General features: G+C 42.7%; 1 protein-coding gene across 1 annotated transcript in view; it reads right to left on the bottom strand.

The window, feature by feature from the left end:
- adcy9 (adenylate cyclase 9) overlaps positions 1 to 15772 on the bottom strand; it is a 34575-nt gene extending 18803 nt beyond the window's left edge. Inside the window, exons 1-2 of the mRNA XM_069167440.1 lie at positions 14985 to 15772; positions 11998 to 14703 (exon numbers count right to left, since the gene is read on the bottom strand). Coding sequence (XP_069023541.1) covers positions 11998 to 13891 — 1894 coding nt within the window. The 5' untranslated portion in view covers positions 13892 to 14703; positions 14985 to 15772. The remainder of the gene's footprint in view (positions 1 to 11997; positions 14704 to 14984) is intronic.
- Positions 15773 to 19774: the final 4002 nt, after the last annotated feature.

The following is a 19774-nucleotide window of genomic DNA, read 5'->3' as shown; positions in this document are numbered from 1 at the left end:
GTTTTTCCCTGACTTATCACACGTCTTTCGGGGCGAGGAAACAAACACGGTAATCTACAGAATAATAAACTGTTTTCCTTGTTATTGTCTCTTTGCTCATTTTCATGAAAACTTTCCTACACATACGTGTGCTTAATAAAAAAATTAAACAAGAAACATCTGTACAGCGAAAAGCAAAGACCTCGTTCATCTTTTTCAGACTATTTTGTATTTGTGTGTCGAGTTCGTTCACCATAACCTCGAAGAAGACTCCCCTTTTCAGGAAATATGCAGCATCTGCCTGTCTGAGACATTAACTGGGAGATCTGAGCGCACGCACACACACACACACACACACACACACACACACACACACAAACCTGGCATTTCCTGTGTGTATGACTCATCTACGGTAGTGCACTGCAGCATGATCCTCATATATTATAGAACACCCCCATTTTGGAAACATACCCTCACATGCACGGTCACATCCATGAGACCAAATACACAGACATGGATCGATCAATCAGTCAGTGAACACAGGGATGAATGGAGAGGAAGCGTAGCTGAGTCGTCACATTCCACATGTACACTTGAAGATTATACACATCGTGGACACACACATACGCACACATACGTGCACACACTCCCAACTCCCTGACACTGACACACATTCACATTCAAACACATTTCGGCTCAAAAGCCGAAATGTGTTATAAGTCATTAACAATAAAATAATCACAAACATTTTAATAATAAAAGTCATTATTTTTCATGCAAAGAAGTATTTTCTTTTTTCTGCAAGGATTTGCTGCTTTTCTCGTGTAAACTGAATATTGTATATTTGAAGTTTTAAGACAAAGCAGTCAGTTTGAAAGTATCTTTTAGGGTCTTGAGAAATCAAGATGGATTCATCCCTTCACATCGTTCTGAACACACAATTAGCTGCTCGACGGTTAAAAAAAAAAACCCGACAGACATTCTACATTGCGCACCAGCTCTTACATAATATCGTACTCACAAATACAGGTGAATGATTGCACGGCTTTGCATACCTCAATACTCACTCTTACCCTTCATAAACACACACTCACAAACTCTTGGTTCAGTGACTTGTGCACAAACTAATTGATGAATGAACACATAAATCCCCTATAAATATGAGTAAAAGTGTGCACGTGTGAGCACCCGGACCACCCTGGGAAGTTCTCCCGGTGGAGAGTCTGGGTGAACGTTTCGAACTACAACCGACCATCCCCAGAGGACCGTCCCAGCCCGGGCTCCGTACTTCCTGACAAACGACCTTTGACCTTATGGCAGCTTTTCCAACCACATGAGCAAAACCATCCCCAGTGACCCAAAGGTCGCTGGCTTCCCTCTGGTCCCACACACAGAAATATGACCACGCATATGAATATGAAGAGAAAGAAAGGAGACACTTCAACGTTTACTCAAACCAAAAGCAAATGAAGGTCGTCGCCTCTCTTTGAGCTTCATCTAACGTTGTTCTCCCGTTCTTCACTTTCATCTTGGAAAAGTCTGAAAATAAACAACTCTAAGAATAGACTTCAACTTGTTTTTCCTTTTCACAAACTTGGCCTTCTAACTTTACTCAACCATTGCGCCGACCTTCACCTTCAACTTCTTCTGTTTTCTCCCGCCAAACCTCACATCTCACACCACCTCTCACGGCCTATCTTTACAGCTGCTCTGTCTTGCGTCTGCTGTCTTTCTCTTTCAGTTTTTGCAGCCATCTGCCTTTCACTTAAACTTTCTCCCAGCGCTCACTCTTTTTTTTTTGGTCCTTTTTTTTTTTCTCTGCCCCCTCCCTTCTCCTACCCTCCTGTTTTCTCCCTGGTCGGTGGCGGGTCTTGAGAACGGGGATCGACAATAGCAGAAGCCTCCATATTTGGACACGCCGATGGAACCGAGGGATGAGGCTCTCACACGATCCTCCTCCAAATACCCTCCCATTCCTCCCTCGCTTCCATCCATCCCTCCTCCCTTCCCTCTTTTGTGGCATCCTTTTAGTCCAGGGAGTTCCTCACTCTCTTCCTCTTCTCCTTTTTTTCCCCTCTCCACCCCCCTTTATCTCTATTTTTAAATTACCCTGCCGGGGTTTAATAAAGCATCTGTGGGGAGCCTGGTGGATCCGTGACTTCTTCGGTTTGAGGTCAAACCCAAGCCCTTTGTCACATCCCGCCGAGGGTACGGTGAAGTATGTGGAAATCTAGTTTTAGAACTGGAACGAGTTCTAAAAGTCAGAAGCGAATTAGAAACAAGGATTCATGGGCGCCTAAAATCCGCTAAAAGTAAAAATGTCTTCTGGTTAATACATATTTTGGTTTAATTTTGTGCTCAAAATAACACGAGATATACTGCCGTCGGGTCCTTTTGATTTCCATCAGCATAGCACTGCCAAAGGGGCAAAAGAACACATGAATCCCCTTTTAATCATTCGCCATGTGTTTATCAGTGACTCTTCACTCAATGGGCCCTGCGAGTGAGTGTGTGTCTATGGCGTGTAGTGCTGCGGGTTGACAGGAACAGTGACGCACTCCGACTGCCACTGCGTCACTCTGATAAACACACAAACACGCACACACAGCTGTTTAAAGACGTTTTAGTGTCTCACTTCACAGACTGTCGGGGTTCCTCTCGGGGAGGCTGCTGCTCGGTGGCAGAGGACACAGTCCTTGAGGAAGAAATGACCAACCTTGGTCTTCGCTGCAAAGATAATAGTGATGACAACCGGCACGTCACTTTGTTTCATGCACGGGCGCACACTTGGCCACATATGAATTCAAACACGCCAGCAGGTTCACAAGTAGTAAAACGTAACGTAAAAGCAGCACGGTGACGGTTATTATCCTGATGAGGCCAAATCTGCATGTGACATTTTTAGTAAAAAAAAAAAAAAAAAAAAAAAAAAAAAATTGCATCGTCAAATTTGAGTCATACATTTGTTGCAGGGGGTGAATCATTCTGCTATATGCCATGGATTCATCAATCACACACACACACACACACACACACACACACACACACACACACACACACACACACACACACACACACACACACACACACACACACACTTCCCTCGCTGCCCAAAGCTAGACTGTGGGAAATCCTTGGGAAAGGGTGAGGACGAGAAAATATGGTGCCTCTTCTCCCTCTCTCATCTCTTCTTCCCTCTGATGTCGCACAACTCTCTCTTTCCACAGACCACCTAGGGACAGCCTTTCACATGCTGTTTATAGGAAGACTTAACTGATACAGGTTTTAAAAGACCAGTGAGAAGATATCCGACTTACACCAAGTGCTATTGCCACTCTGTTCAGTGGTATATTCTTTTAAACCAAAATATGTCCGATTTTTGGTTTACAATATTCAGAAATTGACATAAATTACCCAAACAATGTGAATAAATAACAGTGCTGACATCACAGTATGTCAAAGATGTGTTTCTATTGTGTTGCACAGATGTCTACTGAAGCTAGCATGCTAACCCGCTAGTCCTGGCCTGTCCCGCCTCGTAATACCATCCTCAAGAGGTGATAGTGAGTCACTGTCCAGTCGGCCCTCAAGTCCAACATGAGAGGAAGAAGAAGTAGCGTATTCTGAAGTCTTGTTAGAATGAAAACAAACAGTAAACACATCGATGGCTCAAACTGTCGTCAGAATCAAATCAAAACGAGTTATCAGCTTCATGTGTTTACACAAAATGACTCATTTCTCTATCAGACTTTGTTCCATTCAATCAGTTAACAAGAGTGAATTATTTAATCTCTATTCAAGCATATCGGGCTAAACCAGAAGTTAACCAGCCTCTGTTGAGCACGTTTTGCCCACAGAGCATGCCCAGCATGCATTCATCCAGGGATTAATCAGTTTTGTGTCGGGTAGGGCTTGAATGTAACAGATGGTAATTTATATGTAAAAGTTCTGCACTAAAGTTTCCATCCTTGAAAATTGGTTCAGACATTTAGGATAAATTACAATCACTTATATTATTCTGACTTTTTCTTTAGTACTATCATGAGGTTTAAACTATCATTTGTCAAATGCTAATCTTAAAAATGATCCTAAACTTATTTTGACTTACTTTAGAAAATATGACTTTTGGGAGAAATTGAAAATCTCTTGAGACAAAAAGGTGTGTTTATCTAACAGTTAATGAATGTACATACGTCAAATGATCTTGCATTTCCTCTTGAGTTCTCTGACAAGCCATTAAAAGGATGATTCTGTTTGTGAGTGCATTTAAATGGTGTAGGTCAATATGATCGATCGCTTTGTGGATGTAATGGATGTTTCTTAAACATAACAGGAGGATGAAAGGGACAATGGACTCGAATATAATTGAAGAAGGAAATACACACATTAAACTGCAAAAAATGTACCTGAATACCTTCCAGACTTTTTTCTTTGCAGCTGAACATTTACTGCACCATAAATTACACCCCCCCTCCCCCCAACACCTTGTTTTATAATGTTCCATTCAAACATCTGAGCGCAGTTATTAATGCCAGTGACTCCGTTTGTCTCCTGTTCTTTGCTCATACCTTGACGCATGCTTGGTGCCAGATCGGAGCAGCCGGAGGGACGCACTTTAAACTCTACGCTGCTGTGATCGATTGTCTCACAGACACACACCCCGTCCCTAACCATAATCCCAACCCTCACCTTAACCCTGCCATGACGTAGCAACCGATCACAGGCAGAGCATCCCTCCAGCTGATCCAGTCCAACACCAGCGTTGACATATCGGGTTTGCGATTGCCTAAATCTCATCCTGATAGTTCCCCGAAGAGGCTATGCACTGTCTTTCTCTCCCTCTCATGAGCACTTCAGCTATAAAAACCAGTGCAAAGGAAGCTCATGGATTTTTTAACAGGCTTGAGGCTGCACACCATATCTATTATTCAGAACAGCCGTTTAACTCCAGCAAACTGTAGCTGGCACACACGCGCGTGCACACACACACACACACACACACACACACACACACACACACACACACACACACACTTGAAGCGGTAGAGACGACCACGATGTTGCCACAGTGACACACAAAGCTGTTGTGAATGTGGAATTTTAAACAGCTGTAATATTACACACAATATACAGAGTGATTAGCAGGTAAATGGGACATATTGATGTGCTGTGGACAAGTTTAATTTGATCCTTGAACTCTGATATTCTGACAGTCATACAATCTGTATGAGCTGGTTAATTAATAACAGTACGGCAGGCCTTTGTCCCCAGAAAGTGAATTATTAAGACAATTCCAGCATTTTATGACCAGTAGGAGAAATGGAGGACCATGACAAGGCATAGTTCAGCAGCTTTTTGTTTCTTTTTTTTTTTTTTTCTTTTCTCTCAAAATAACAGCAGCGCAAATGGTTTTAAAAACCCACTTATGGCGGCCGGATGGTTGGAGCTGCTGCTTACCACACAACCACAATGTCCGTGGTTTGAACCTGGTCGAAGTCTGTGACTCTGTCTGCTCCCACATTTTCTGTCTTTCTTGGCACTGAGAAATGAATTAAAAGGAATATTGCCCAAAAAACAAACAACCAACTAGATCATTATTATAGGTTCCGCATGATTTTTGTGTTTATGCAAGTCGGCTTCATCAATATCTACCTAATGTTGAAATATTCACTGGCTGCTATGTACAGTGCAGAGAGGCATGTCTGCAAATCCATGTGTAATAAAGTAGCCAATGATTGCAGGTTGTGAGTGAATCTACCTGTAACATGTCACCTCCCGTAAACCATTAAAATAATACTTCAGTGTCTGTTGAAAACACATATGTATAGATAATGTAATGTGTTACAATAATTGCATGCTTAATGAGAACTCACATACAAACATAAGCATAAGCAACCGTTGCTTTATATCACACACACACACACACACACTGGATATACTGGACAGACCTGTCAAAAAGACTAAATATAATATGAGCAGGTGACTCATATGTTTGGGATTCAGTTAATTACAGAAATTAACTTCTTCCAAATATAGCAAAGTGTATTACATGGAAAGTAAACTGCCAGGAAAGCCTCGTCAAAGATTAGCTGTGTGTGTGTATGTGTGTATGTGTGTGTGTGTGTGTACTTGTATGGCTATTTTTGTGAGGACCAGTTGCAGTTTCAGACCTTGGCCGTGAGGACATTTTGGAAAAGTGAGGACATTTTTCTGAGGCCCCTTCAAAAGGGCTGTTAGAGGGTTTAAGACTTGGTTTTATATTTCAGGTTTGAATTCGGTTTATATTATATCATCATCATAATGTTTAACTAATAGGCATCCTCACAAAGGCGGGAGCACAAACTTTTGTGGTTGCCACATATCTGCAACCAGGCTGAGACAGGGCTGGGCACGCTTATCAACACCGAACACACAGACAGACAGACAGACAGACAGACACACACACACACACACACACACACACACACACAGACACACAGAGCAATAATGATAATGGAATCAGGATAATATGATATTGTGAAAGACCATTTTGTTTGTTGTTTCACTCCTGTACAATATTTGTAGCACTGGAGGGTCAGTCAGATCTGCACTGGTAATGGTTTTCCATCTTTGAATGTCTTTAAACATAGTTAAGCTTCATAAAACTTCTATCTTTGTCAGCTAAATTACTTTTTTGGGGGAAATTAGTTTATTACAAGATCCCTTTGTCTGCGAGCAGTTTGACATGTCAAAATTTTGAAGGAGCTAATTTATAAAACAAACCCTTTAAATGAAAAGTATCCAGCCGTAAATAAGTGGGAAATTAAATAGCATTAGTTTCTAAATGTGCAATAGACTTTGTAATAATGCATTAAGAGGAATAATTGTTTGTATGACTAAAAAATTAAATGTTGCTTAAATTTAGTGATCAATCAAACATTTGGCCAAGTAACAACAGTTGAAAATGACAGGAAAATTTACAGTCATTAAAAAATTAAATGAAAAATTCCCAAAATAAAAGCTTTTCTGAACAGGGTATGGGAGGACTATCAGTAAGACTTGCCCACAATAACGGATACGGTCGATATTTTTTATTTGTTTTTAAATGAAGAGAATTATTATTATTTTTGAACGGACAAAGAAAAGTGCTCAATACCAAACTTTTACTGACAGCTAAGTTTTCTATATACAGTATAGTGTACATCGTTCTGTATTGAACTGCTTAAGTTTTATCTCAGCAGACACAGACTCCTAAATTTGACTCCTAATATAAATAAATTAAAGAATGAAATTATATTGACATATCTTGCTTTACCAAGTGGCCTTACAGGTAGCAAGAGACTGCTGCTGGCTTGGATGTTGGTGAAGAGGAACTTGACAGGCAGCTGGATGAATTTCAGAACTGTTTTTCAGCACCGTGAAGCTCGGTTTGGACAGGATGAGTGAGTGATGAAACACGAACCCTTCTGCTAAAACAACAGAAACAACAATGTAAATGATTACTAAAAAAGAAATCCCATTCATCTCTCCTTTCTGCGTCACTCGCAGGTAATTTCCTGCCTGGTCTTTGCTCTGCTTTCTCATGTTCAGATACTGTACAGCAAAAGCTTTACAGACAGAGAGGACTTTTACTGGGCTCAACCTCCAAAAAAAATGCGAATCAAGAGGACTCTTTATAGTCCTGAAGAGAATTGTGGTTTGTAATGATATTAATTAATTTTTCACATTCAACGACTCAGCCAGCCTGTGAGATTTGAGATTTAAATGCTGAAGCTGTTTGAGAAGTGAGCCCCTTACCTTTACCTTCAGGGAACAGTGGTTGAAGCCAAATTCAGATTAGAACAACAAAGCCTCATGACACACTGGGGCTGGCCTGGATATGGTTAAGGAGCTGCCATTTGCAACTGCATATTTCGGTGACATGTTTGATTTAGCACAGACTAACCCGCCGGAGGGCACGGACTCCCCACTGCAACTCACTGCGAGCATAGGATGGACTCAGTTTGTACATGTGTGTATATCTGCACGGACAGACAGAAAGAAAAGACAGATGCCTGCATCTTACACGTATGCACGTGCACACACACATACAGCATGATACCATGAGATCAGGTCAAGGTCTAAACCTTGAGTCTTGCAGATGCATAACATGATGCTATAGTGTGCTATAAAGTAAAAACTGAGACAGACTCATGCACGCACACACACACACACACACACACACACACACACGTCATTTCCACAGCTAAACGGCATTAACGCAGTAGATAAAGGGAGGACATAAAGACCAGCTAAACAAGAATCCAGGGCATAAATCTGCAGTCCTCACCACCTGCAGTGAAATATGAGTGTGTTTGTGTGCTGCGAGCTAAAAGAGACACAGCAGGACTGGATTAGAGGACAGAGGAGACTCCAAGCAACCGGTGGGACGAGTGAAGCAAAGGCGGAAAATTGAGGATGTAAAAATCATCTCGCTGGAAATTAAAATCTGTGTGCAGAAAAATGAAAACTGACAACAGAGTTATTGTGAGACAAACTGATGTAGAAAAAGAAACCTACAAGTCCTACAATCTCTGCTCCACACCACACCTCCTCACCGGACTTCAGATGGCTGCAACTTCTTTCTGTTCTCCAAAAAAATGTATGTACGAAATTTGATGTGCACTCTCTGGGTCACGTTCCAGTTCCGTGGGGAAATCTCCAATGTGCACATACCACTTGTCACAAAAACATGTGTGACGAAGGTGCTGATGTTAATATGCGATGTACTTTGAAATACCACCTGCTCCCCGCACATCACTGTGCCGTGTCCGTTCGCACGCAGCAGGAACAGTCTCGGTTAATATAGTCTTGACACAGTCACTGCGATGGGAGATCCTTTTACAGCTCCATCACCCCTCACAATCCATTTCATAGACACTGTATCTCTGACACAGCTACTGATAAACTACTGGAACTGGCAAATTCATGGTCAAACAATAGCCTGGTTGGCTCCATTTTTGATGCTTAAGGCAGAGCGGGTATTTAGGGACTAATAGAGAGCACACTATCTGAGGCGACTCATTCGGCCTGCTGGGGGACTCATAGCGAAGCCTTGACTAAAGAGAAGACAGACAGCACTTAAAAGCAGTGTTACACAACAGACCACATGTGCAGGCCTGGGTGACAGGTGGGAGACTGAGGCAATGAATGTGATAACGCAGCGAGGATGAGAAAAAGCAGAGGGAGCGATGTGGAGCGGGGAAGGTGAAAGAGACGCTGAAACAAACCGGCGTGAAGGGCAGAGACACAGTGGAGCTAACAGACAGAGGGTATTAAAAAAAAAAAAAAAAAAAAAAAAAATTATTACATTTATCACTCATGGTGCTAAGGGATTGGACACAGATTAAATGTAGCGGGGATAATAAAGAACTGCGTATTTTCAAACCAAATAGCTGAATAGGTACAAACTGTTGTTTGTGTGTACGATATAGAAGGAAAGAGAATAGAAAATGATAGAGAAATGGGATAGCTCAATTTGCATTTGACAGTATAAGTCAAGAAGTACGGTAATAGAAACGGGTGGTTAATGACAGCGGGGCCGGTGACAAACACGAGTGGAGAGAACATCCTCGGAGAAGCTGCAGCTTCACAGTAAATTGACAAAAATGTCCAACTGGCAACACTCGGCTACAACAGATGCAAACTGCAGCAAAAACGGATTTTGTCTTCAGAGGCAAAGATGTCGTAAATGGAAAAAACACACTGTGTTCTGGCAGCGAGACAGATCTCTGGCAAATGGATCAATTCAAATTCAGCAAACCAACACTGTGAACACCTCTAAAAACTTGTTTTTTTCACTGATTTGGACCATTTCTAACTTACCTCTCTAGACATAAATGTCTCCAGTCTCACAGTCTCCTACGAAAAGCAATAGTTAGATCATTAAATATGATTCTGAAATATTGGCCTCTCTCCACAAAAAGTGGCAAGTTGACTTAATTCCCTCCAAATGAAATTGTCAATTTCCCTTCAAAAAGCCCGTGTCAGCCCCCGTTTCTCTCTGCGACAGAAGCAAGCTGTTATTGTCATCCCTTTCCTCTGAGCAGGAAACTGTGGGTCTCTGTTTCAGATGCCACTCTCCCCTTTTCTCTCCCTCAACAAAAGCTGCTAGTCAATATCTCACTCTGCCGCTGCTCGCCAGTCTGGAAATAGAGAGTGATGGCACCATTTAGAGCCAAGTGTGAATACACTCTGACATAATGCCTGACAATAGAACAGTCAGTCTCTTTTCACAAGCGACCTAAGATTAGACGGCCCACGATGAATTCCCTGCTGGGGAGATTAGTTTCATTGATGCTGCTTTCTGTACTGAGTCACACAGCAAGTGTGTGTGTTGTGTGTGTGTGTTGTGTGTGTGTGTGTGTGTTGTGTGTGTGTGTGTGTGTGTGTGTGTGTGTGCAAGGTAAATCCAGCGATCATTCCATAAAAGTATGACGGAGGTCCATCATGTTACGGAGCTCCGAAAGAAGCAGTCTCAACTTAATCTAACAAGCAGCAGAGAAAAGGAAGCAAATCTTGCCATTTAATAAGCTGTAAACATCAAAATGTTTGTTTTTTACCCGATAAATGGCCGAGCTATCTATTGCACCCCCCTGAAATGAAATGTCCTGCTGTTTATGCCTTTTAAGTCCACCATGAAGTACACAGGACTATGTTAGTCGCCAAGAGATTCCTGAACTTCAAAACCTAACCAAAACAAATTCCTATATATTTTTTTCACGGAGCAAATATTATGATTCGTTCATCTCTGTGCATGGACTTAACAACCTGTAAACGCTGGATGGGCCGCAAACTGGCAAGTTAATTTCTTTCCATCCTTTTGATCCTCTGTCTGGTGTCTGTCTAGTCTCAGTGGGAAGGCCTCCCACAACTTCTCCAGCTCATTTCGCCCGACCACAACAACAAGCCTCAAACAGAGTCAGAGATATGAACGCAGCGCTGCACTGATGGAGAGCTCCAGCAGAGGAAAACAGCCCGTGGAAGGTACTTACTGGATAAAACTGATTTCAGTACAGTTTAAAACTGTGTTTAATCCAACAAGGGGGCTGATCTGTGCAGCGAACACTGAACTCGTTTGACTTCATCTAAACCCCAGAGATCAAATATAGCAGCTTTCTGTGTCAGTAACAGTCACATACCCATCTCCGCTGTACATACCAAGCGTATACTCATCCCGCCATCCTTGTGCCGCAAGGAGCCATTAATATTGTTATTATGCAAGGCGTTTGTCTGTAGCGAGGATTTCACATCCATTTGTTGAATTTGGAGATTAAAGGTTTCTAATCTGAGTGACACAAGCCTCTGTCATTCAAAAATAAATCTGTAGAGATCTGCTCTAAAATAACACATCTATAAATTTCACAAATTCCTACAAAACCACGACCGGCGTCATTACGGTTTTCACAAAGAGGGTAATATATGTCCTTGAGCAACAAAATGACATTAAATGTATGAACTGAACTGATGGCTCCATATGTCACAGATTTTTAATGACTTAAATCAAATGTTCTGCAGGTCGTGACAATGTATTAAGAGATTGATGTGAAATTTGAAGGTGATCCAAATGATATAAACCACAAACACATGTCTCTCCCTGGTGCTCTAATCTTTTGGTTTTGTAACCTGAACGCCCACTCCTGCTACAGACCGTTTGAACAGGAATAACAGGTCAGATAAGATATTTTAGTGCTGTCTAGGCCTGCAGTGACCCCATCTCATTAATGATGACCTAATGTGTCGAGGTAAACGAGTTCAGTCGGGTTCCAAACTTTATTCTGTAAATGTGTGACTTTTTCGGAATGCAAAGACCTCCTCTTAGTGGATCTCGTCGTGGATTTCCAGCCTCGGTTGGCACATTCAGCTTTTTATCCCATTTTCATGGCTCAGCATGCTCAATGAACCTCAGTGATTCTCTCTCTGAGATTGTGTTGGGTTTCTTACACATTTTCATTTCATGCAAACAACTCGTATGGAAATCAGAGGTGAGACGCCACTTACCCTTCAGCTTCTCCATCACACTCTGCCCGGCTCTCTCCGCCACCTGCCCGTCCTCCCTCTGGTAACGGTCATCCAGGAATCGGGCAGTGGCTTCGGATAGGTGGACCTTGCCCGCCACGCCCAGCTGCTCCATCAAGTTAGCCAGATTGACGTCATTTGACCAAACATCAAACTTGAAGCGCTTCATTCCCAGGATCCCACACAGGACCGTGCCGGTATGGACACCGACACGCATGTTGACAGTCTCACACGTCTCCTGGCAGAACTGCTCGATGGCCTGGATCATGCCCAAGCCCATCTCTACGCAGCAGTAGGCGTGGTCCGGTCTGGGCTCGGGGCATCCCGCCACACAGTAGTAGCAGTCTCCCAGAGTGCTGATCTTCTCACAACAGGTTAGTTCGCAGAGCCGGTCGAAGCGTCCAAATAAGTCGTTCAGAAGGCCGACCAACGCTGGTGCCGACTTATTGGCAGACATCCTGGTGAAACCCACGATGTCTGCAAAGAGGATGCTGACAGGCTCCATGCGTTTCATGTTGAAAGGCCTGAATATGATCTGCCCGCGGGGGATCGAGGTCTTTTTGCGTTTGTGATTGAAGTGAGGGTTGTTCTTGGAGTTTGTGACACTTTGGGCTTGTGAAGGTCCACCGCTTCCTCCGCCACCCACTGAAACGGCCGAGGCAGAGCAGGCGCCAGAAGAATATCGTTTGCCAGAGTTCTCACCACCACCCTCATCATCCCCCTGCTTCATCAGCTCGTCGGCAACCCGCCGCGGCATGACGGAGTGGATCATTCGCTCTTTCAGCGCCTTCTCCACCTCTAGGTCTTTGCCATGCATGATAGCCTGACCCACCTTGAGAAAGGTGCTGCGGGAACGCACCTCTGACATGATGAACAGGTGGATGCCAATGACATGGGCGCACAAGTGGAGTAGAGCTTTGGCTGGGCCCAGCCAGCGGAGTGTGTCCTCTTCTCTCTCAGAACCTGAACCTTCTAACCCAGACACCTGTCCCGTGGTGTCATAACTCCGTTGAAGCAATGGCAGCCATCCCAATGCCTCAAATAAAATAGAATACAGGAGCCCCAGCATCACTGAGGCGTACAGACGGACATGGAGGACACTGTATAACAACAACAGAACCTCCATGCACAGGGAAAAGGTTCCCACGGGGGAGATGCATGGGGTCGGAGGTTGTGCTATTTTGTCCAGTGAGAGATACGAGGCGTTCCCACCACCAGCCCACTCCAGCTCGGTGTAGCAGGCCGTTTGTATCTGTGGCGCCAACGTGATGGCGAAGGTAACCGCTATCAGGAGCAAGGAGGTTTGGTTGTACAGCCAAGTGTACGGTTGGGTGAAGGTGAACAGAAACAGGAGCACTAGTAAGACCAAAAAGGAGGCTGTGGGGGCCAGGAAGGTCACGGGGTCGCAACGGTCACTGTTGACCCCAAAGTACACCCCCCACAGCGCAGCCGCAACTGCCAGGTAGAAGAGGACATAGCGGAAGCGCCGCTGTGTCTGAGGAAAGCATCTCTCTTGGCACGCCTCCTCCAGGATGGGAGAGTCAAACTTTGGGTCCCAGCACTGGGCGGCCGAGCGTTCGAACAGCGGCGGCGCCTTCCTTCGCATCCTGGAGGAAGAGTTCCCGGCCGGCCTGGAGTCTGCCGAGCTGCAGGTGGAGGAGATGCTGTACTTGTGGAGGTTAGGGTTAATTTTATTCACAGCCCCGCAGCCTCCAGGTCCTGCTGCTCCACTGTTGGCAGCCCTCAGTGGCTCATGTTGATGCACGTGTGGCGCGCTGTTGGTAATCCGCACGGTTACGGCGCCATCCCCGCTGGAGTCGCAGCTCACTTCCGTGCCGTGCATAAGAAGCTGCCGGTGGTGTTGCAGAGTGGCCATATTGACTGGTAGGAATGCGGAAGTGAGAGGGTGTGAGAGAGGTGTTAAATATTGATAATATTTTCTGATGGCGCTCAGGCAACTAGATGCGGTGCGTGGGCGCCCTGTGTGCACATGTGGCACGGGGAGGAGGGAGGAGGGAGGTGTTGGCGATGGAGTGACAAACAGGCAGACGGAGAGAGAGAGCGCAAAGGTGTTTGTTGGAATAATCACGCTGCATAAATGGTGAGCACGACACAGACGTATTTTGTACGCACGCAGCAGCCTGCACACTCACTCTCACAAGACGCGCCGTTCCAGTTTCTTGAGCAGTCCATTATCCGACCCCTGGTTTGCGTCAGCACTCACATTACATGTATCCTTCTCCAAAGAGGCTCTGGGTCTGAGCCCGGCTTTCTCTCCAGCTGCGGTAAAAACACTGTCATCACTCTTTCTGCCTCCTGAATTGAACATCCTTCTCGGAAAGGACTGCTCAGTGATGCAACGGGGATTGTTTTTCTTTTTTTTATTATTATTCCTTCATCAAGTCAGCCCTGACGTTACATGACTGGAAATGACCTCTTCTGAACGTGTGCAATATTTTGATCCTGCTGAAATTACAAGGAAAAATGCCCAGGTTTTTTTTTTTCTCATTCCAAAATAACGTCGTTTGCGTGGAAGAAAAAAAAAACCAAACAATCAGCATTCAAGTCCAAGGTTTCATTCAGCAAATGGAGGCTGTCAACAGTTGGCGTTGTGCACAGCGAGTGGCTACAAAAGTTGCACTGTCCCTCTTATCTCCTCAGTAAATGGTCCATTTACACTCCCTTTACCTTAAAAAAAAACAACAACAACAACAACACCGAAATCTTGTAGTCACTACCGGATAGCAATGATAAAGATGAAGAATGATGTCATTATAAAGCAGCAAAAGTATCAGATTATTCTTTTCTTTTTTTAAATGGTAATAGTTCTCTTGTTGTGCTTTCTCGTTTAACACAACTTTCTATGCAGTGAACGTTTTACAAAAAACAAAGAAATTAAATACAAAATAAATGTAGGAAATTTCCGTTAATTCAAAAAAGTGGCTGATCTGTAATTTATGCAGATTTACCTTCCACTATATCCATTCTCATGCATGGCTCAGCGTGCTACGGATTTGCATCTCAAAATTTCCATGCATTCTCCTTCCATCCTTATTCCAGCGGGCCCTTGCAAAAATATCCCAGAACCGAGTTCTTCTGGAGCCCTGTCCAGTCCAAGACCCAGATCATGAGAGGCCTGTCAGGCAGGCCTATTCCCACGGATCCAGCCCCGTCCTTTCCTGAACTCCCTCTCCGGATCTCCACCGTTTATTCCCCCTCTGCCTTCCAAAGAGGGGCTCGGGGAGGGGTATGCGCTATTCAGAGACGCATGATCAGAAAAGAGAAGAGCAGAAAATACCATCCACTGGCCCGGATTAGCGTAGGTTTGCCTCTGCTGGGAGTGTCTGCAACTTGTTGCGCGCAGTTGGCAAAACATACAGCTATGAGGAACAGCCTCAGTCGGAACAGGCTATAAATAGTGATGATCAAAACTCTTGCAAATAACAACACCAACGGCGTGTAATATCTGAATGCTTTTCTTCAACCTGTTCTGTCAAATAACAACAGGAGCGCTTAAAACGCAGACAAATCAAGTCGTAAAACGCTTGCAAAGCGTCAGCGATAGGCCCCCCTCTCGTTTCCAAAAGCTCCCAAACTTTTTTCCCAGGCCGTATTTCCTGCGTTTAGAGAGAGGAGACCCAGTTAGGACTCTCTGGTTATTTGGAGCTGAGGCTGGATTTCCTCCCCTCGCATTCCCGCAGAGCGAAGACGGATAAAATCCCCCAGAAGCAGTACAGGAAACCCCTCGGATCTCCTCGGTGGGATTATCCTAAAAAAAAAAAATTTAAAAAAAAAACAAAACAAAAAAAAAAACGCCCCACTAACAGCGACGTCTCCTTATCTCAACCAATTCCTTAGGTCTGGATAGCGCTAGTTTTCGCTGGCATGCATGTGTCCAACAAACACAACACTGTGCGCTCTGGCTGTGGTGCGTCCTCTTCCGTCCGTCGCTGGTTGCCACCCTTTCCCCCCCCCTCCTCTCCCCCTTTCCCCCTCTGATCTGCTGGAGTTAGGGGCTCAATAAAAACATGGACAGCGGGAATTTAGCAGCTGTTTTCTTCTTTTTTCCCCCCAGTTTTTCCGGGTGAACGTAAGATATCCACTCCTGAAGCTGCCACCATCTTCGCTGCGACTGGGTCGGAAATCCTCCCCCAGCTGTTGTGGCGGTGCGGGTTGGTGATACCAGGCAGTCTGTGAAGCAAACCGCAGTTCAAAAAAACACTGCTTCCGGTTGAAACTTCAAGAAGGCCAACGAGTTAAATGCTTTTTTTTTTTTTAAATTCCCTCGCATTGGATTGTCCTCACATTGGCAATTATATATAGATAGGTATTATTTAGGAGTTAGACAATCAAAGGATATACGTTGAACAAGCTACAGTAAAGTTCCAAAAGGCTTTAAACTGTAATTTCTAGGTTCAAGAAAAAAAAAAATACTTAAAGCTAAGGGAAAAGCAGGAGGCTCATTTAATATAAGCCAAATATGAATAATTGAAGAAAAATTACAGTTGCAGTTACAATGTGGGTCAAAGTATAATAAAAATGCTTAATTAATAAATAGATTTTATTAATGAATAAACAAATTCTTATTAAATTGATCAAATCGTATTCAATCAGCTCAGGAAGCAAACTTTCACGTCCCTGGATATGTAAAGTAGAATAATAGGCCTAATCTATTTCATTCTATAGGAACTAAATTTGGTGAACGCTATGGTACTAAATCAATGACAAACAATGGAGTGCTTTTATTTTGAAGGCAGACAGTGACATCCGGTGACTCCCCTGTTGTTTTGATCTAACTTCACGGTTGGTGGTGGACGTATGCAGTGTGGAGCTCTGCTGCATGCAGTCACATGTGAATAACCGCCTTGACGTCCACACTGGTGATACCTGCCTGATGTTGTGCTGCTACTGTAAATGTTCATCACACTCTTCACAATAAAGTGAGCCAGTTATTGGCCACTGAACAGTTTAAAGACGCCTGGTTAAATACACTGGAGGAGTTGTTTTAATTAAGGCCTCCCATAAATAGGCTTTGTTGACATCACAGTAAAGTTTAGGATATCCTTTTGAGACATGTAGAAAAAGGTTGTAAAACTTGACTAAAGTCTTTTAAAAATGTTAAGTGCAATACTCTGCTTTCACTTTTCAGTGATTTCTCATTAATGGGAGCAGACTGGGCTCAGTTTGCCTTTCTGTGCTTGACCAGGTCAGGCACATGGTATTTCCAGCATCTGTCTTGCACTGAAACATCAACTCACTATGAAGTATGCAGCTGAGGTGAATTTTGTGGGTCTTCATTTTCTGAGGTTCATTTGAGGGTCCATATGCATCTTCCCTATGCTGTTGATAAGTTGTGCACTCAATTCACGTCCATATCTGCAGTGTAGTGAGTCAATTATCTGATCTGTAAGGGGAATGTAAAATATAATACTTTTTATTAGTTTATAATATTTCTGTATATGATGTCAATAAAAGTTTGTTGACTGTATTTACAGTGGGGTCAGTTTTGTTGGTAAATCTGTTTCAGGCTATCTGTTTTATCTCGCGATAAAAACAGATGGAACAAAGCCTTCTGGAGAGGAAACAAAGTTCAAGCATAAATTATGTTTCGGTTGTTGTTTTTTTTTGTTGGTTTTTTTTTTTGACAAGAAGCTAAATATTTGATGGGAAATGTGGTTTTCATGTTAAGAACAACAAAGCCAGAGGAAGATGGTTCCAAATTTCCCTGACTACTCTTAGTTTTTCCTTGTATTATGATGAATATTATTGTTTTAAAACAATATGTGTTTTAAGAAGCAATTTGTGTCACTGTTCATATTTTCTGGGAGTTGGAAGTATAAGCTACCATTGTCAAATAGGTTAAATAGTGTATGTAAGTATGCAAATCATGCACACAGGTGGGGTTTTTTCTAGAGAGCTCAAATTTACATGTCCATAATGCAGAATGAATACATAATGCTAAATAAGACTTATAAAATAGAATTTGATAGTTTGAAAACTGTGCTGTGACTTTTTGCACTTTAAAAATTATCCTTGGCAATTTTTTTGCAGAACAACCAGACAAGCATTGTTATCTATGTCTAAAGCACTTTGACTGTCAAATATCCAAGCTGGTGTGGTTATTGTTGGCGTTACCATGCTGGAGATAGTGAAGTGATGAGATTCGGAACAGCAGGTGAAATACAAAGAAGATAAAGAAGGTAATAAAGTTATATAGTGTTTAAACTTTGAATTCAACAAAGCAAGTAACCCTCTGTGCATTGTTCAAGTTAGTGTGTGTGCCTACATGCGGGTGGTGTGTGTGTGTGTGTGTGTGTGTGTGTGTGTGTGTGTGTGTGTGTGTGTGTGTGTGTGTGTGTGTGTTTATGTTCGAGAGCTTACAAGAGAGGCCTGTTTGAAGAGTTGATAAAGCTGATTAGTCTGGCGGGGCTCTGCCTAACAACATAGCAAATACACATTATACACAGAACATGAGCTCAAACACATATCTGAATGTGTCACATGTATTGCAGAGGAACAGGTGTGGCCATGACTTTGCCTGAGCTCAATGTTAGCGAAAGGACAGTTGCAAATTTGTTTTTCCAGGTATTTTAGAAAAGCAACCGTCAGAATACTTTTTTTTTTTCTTTTTTTTTGTTTTGGTGGATCTGCACAACAAACTGCTAAAAACTGTGGTGACAAACAACAAACTCCAGAGGGTTTCTCCTGAAATCCATTCTACCTTTGAAAAGCACGTGCAATTAAGACATTTTCAGTTTTGGCAAAGATAGTTCACTGGTCTGTTTGTCAGTCAGTCGTACCACCGCTTTGAAATTTCTCCACAACTACTGGATTATTATGACATTTTTTACTGACATTTGTGGTGCCCGGATGATGAATCATGACCACTTTGGTGATCCGCTGACATTTGGCTGATTATCACGAGGTCAAAATCTTAATTTTTTTCAGTTTGGGTTATCATAATTATTTTAATAAACAAATATTCCACCTGCTTCAGTCGTACACTGTGTTTAGTGCTGATTAGTGAATGTTTACATGCTAAACCAACACAATGAACATGATAAACATTATACCATCTTAACATCACCATGGTAGCATTGTCATGTTGACATGCTGACATTAGCCTTTAGCAAAAAGCTCTGCTAAGTACAACTTTACTTTATTCAAACAAGTAATATTAAAACACATAGATGAACTAACTAGTTGGTTGTAGCATAAATCATAATTACAGACTGTTTTTTGTTTTTTTTACTATCAATTCCACAAGTAACTAACTTTCCAATGTCTCCATCTTCACTAAACTTTTAACCAAATATGCAAAAAGGACAATTATCTGTCAATATCTAGAAGCACTGGGGCAAAAATAAATGAATGAATATGTGTCAGAGGCTTCTATGTGAGACTGACAGTTATGAGGGCCTTGAAGAGTGTTTTCAGATAAATACAGCCTATTAAATTTATCTGTTACAAAATATGTTCACAATGTGCCTTTTGCACTGCATTTATTCATATATGGAAACTAGTTTTAACTTTAGAATTGAATGGTTCATTATATTCCATTTGAACATTTTATTATTTGCCTTCGCCTACTGCTCGCATGACAATCTGCTTTATTTGCATCTTTGTTTAATTTCATTCATTTCATTTGAATTACTGAACGAATTTGAGATGTGGGCAGCGATGGACTGCGAGGGACCGTGCTAATTGTGCATCAAATGACTGCATGCTTTGCACAGCTTCAAATAAACATGTTTACAAA

The sequence above is a fragment of the Embiotoca jacksoni genome, unplaced genomic scaffold (genome assembly GCF_022577435.1).
Source record: "Embiotoca jacksoni isolate LCO1_2020_lvr unplaced genomic scaffold, fEmbJac1.0.p SCAF_4, whole genome shotgun sequence".
NCBI lineage: Eukaryota > Metazoa > Chordata > Actinopteri > Embiotocidae > Embiotoca > Embiotoca jacksoni.
The sequence above is the reverse complement of the archived record's forward strand: the minus strand, read 5'-3'. Positions and strand labels throughout refer to the sequence as shown.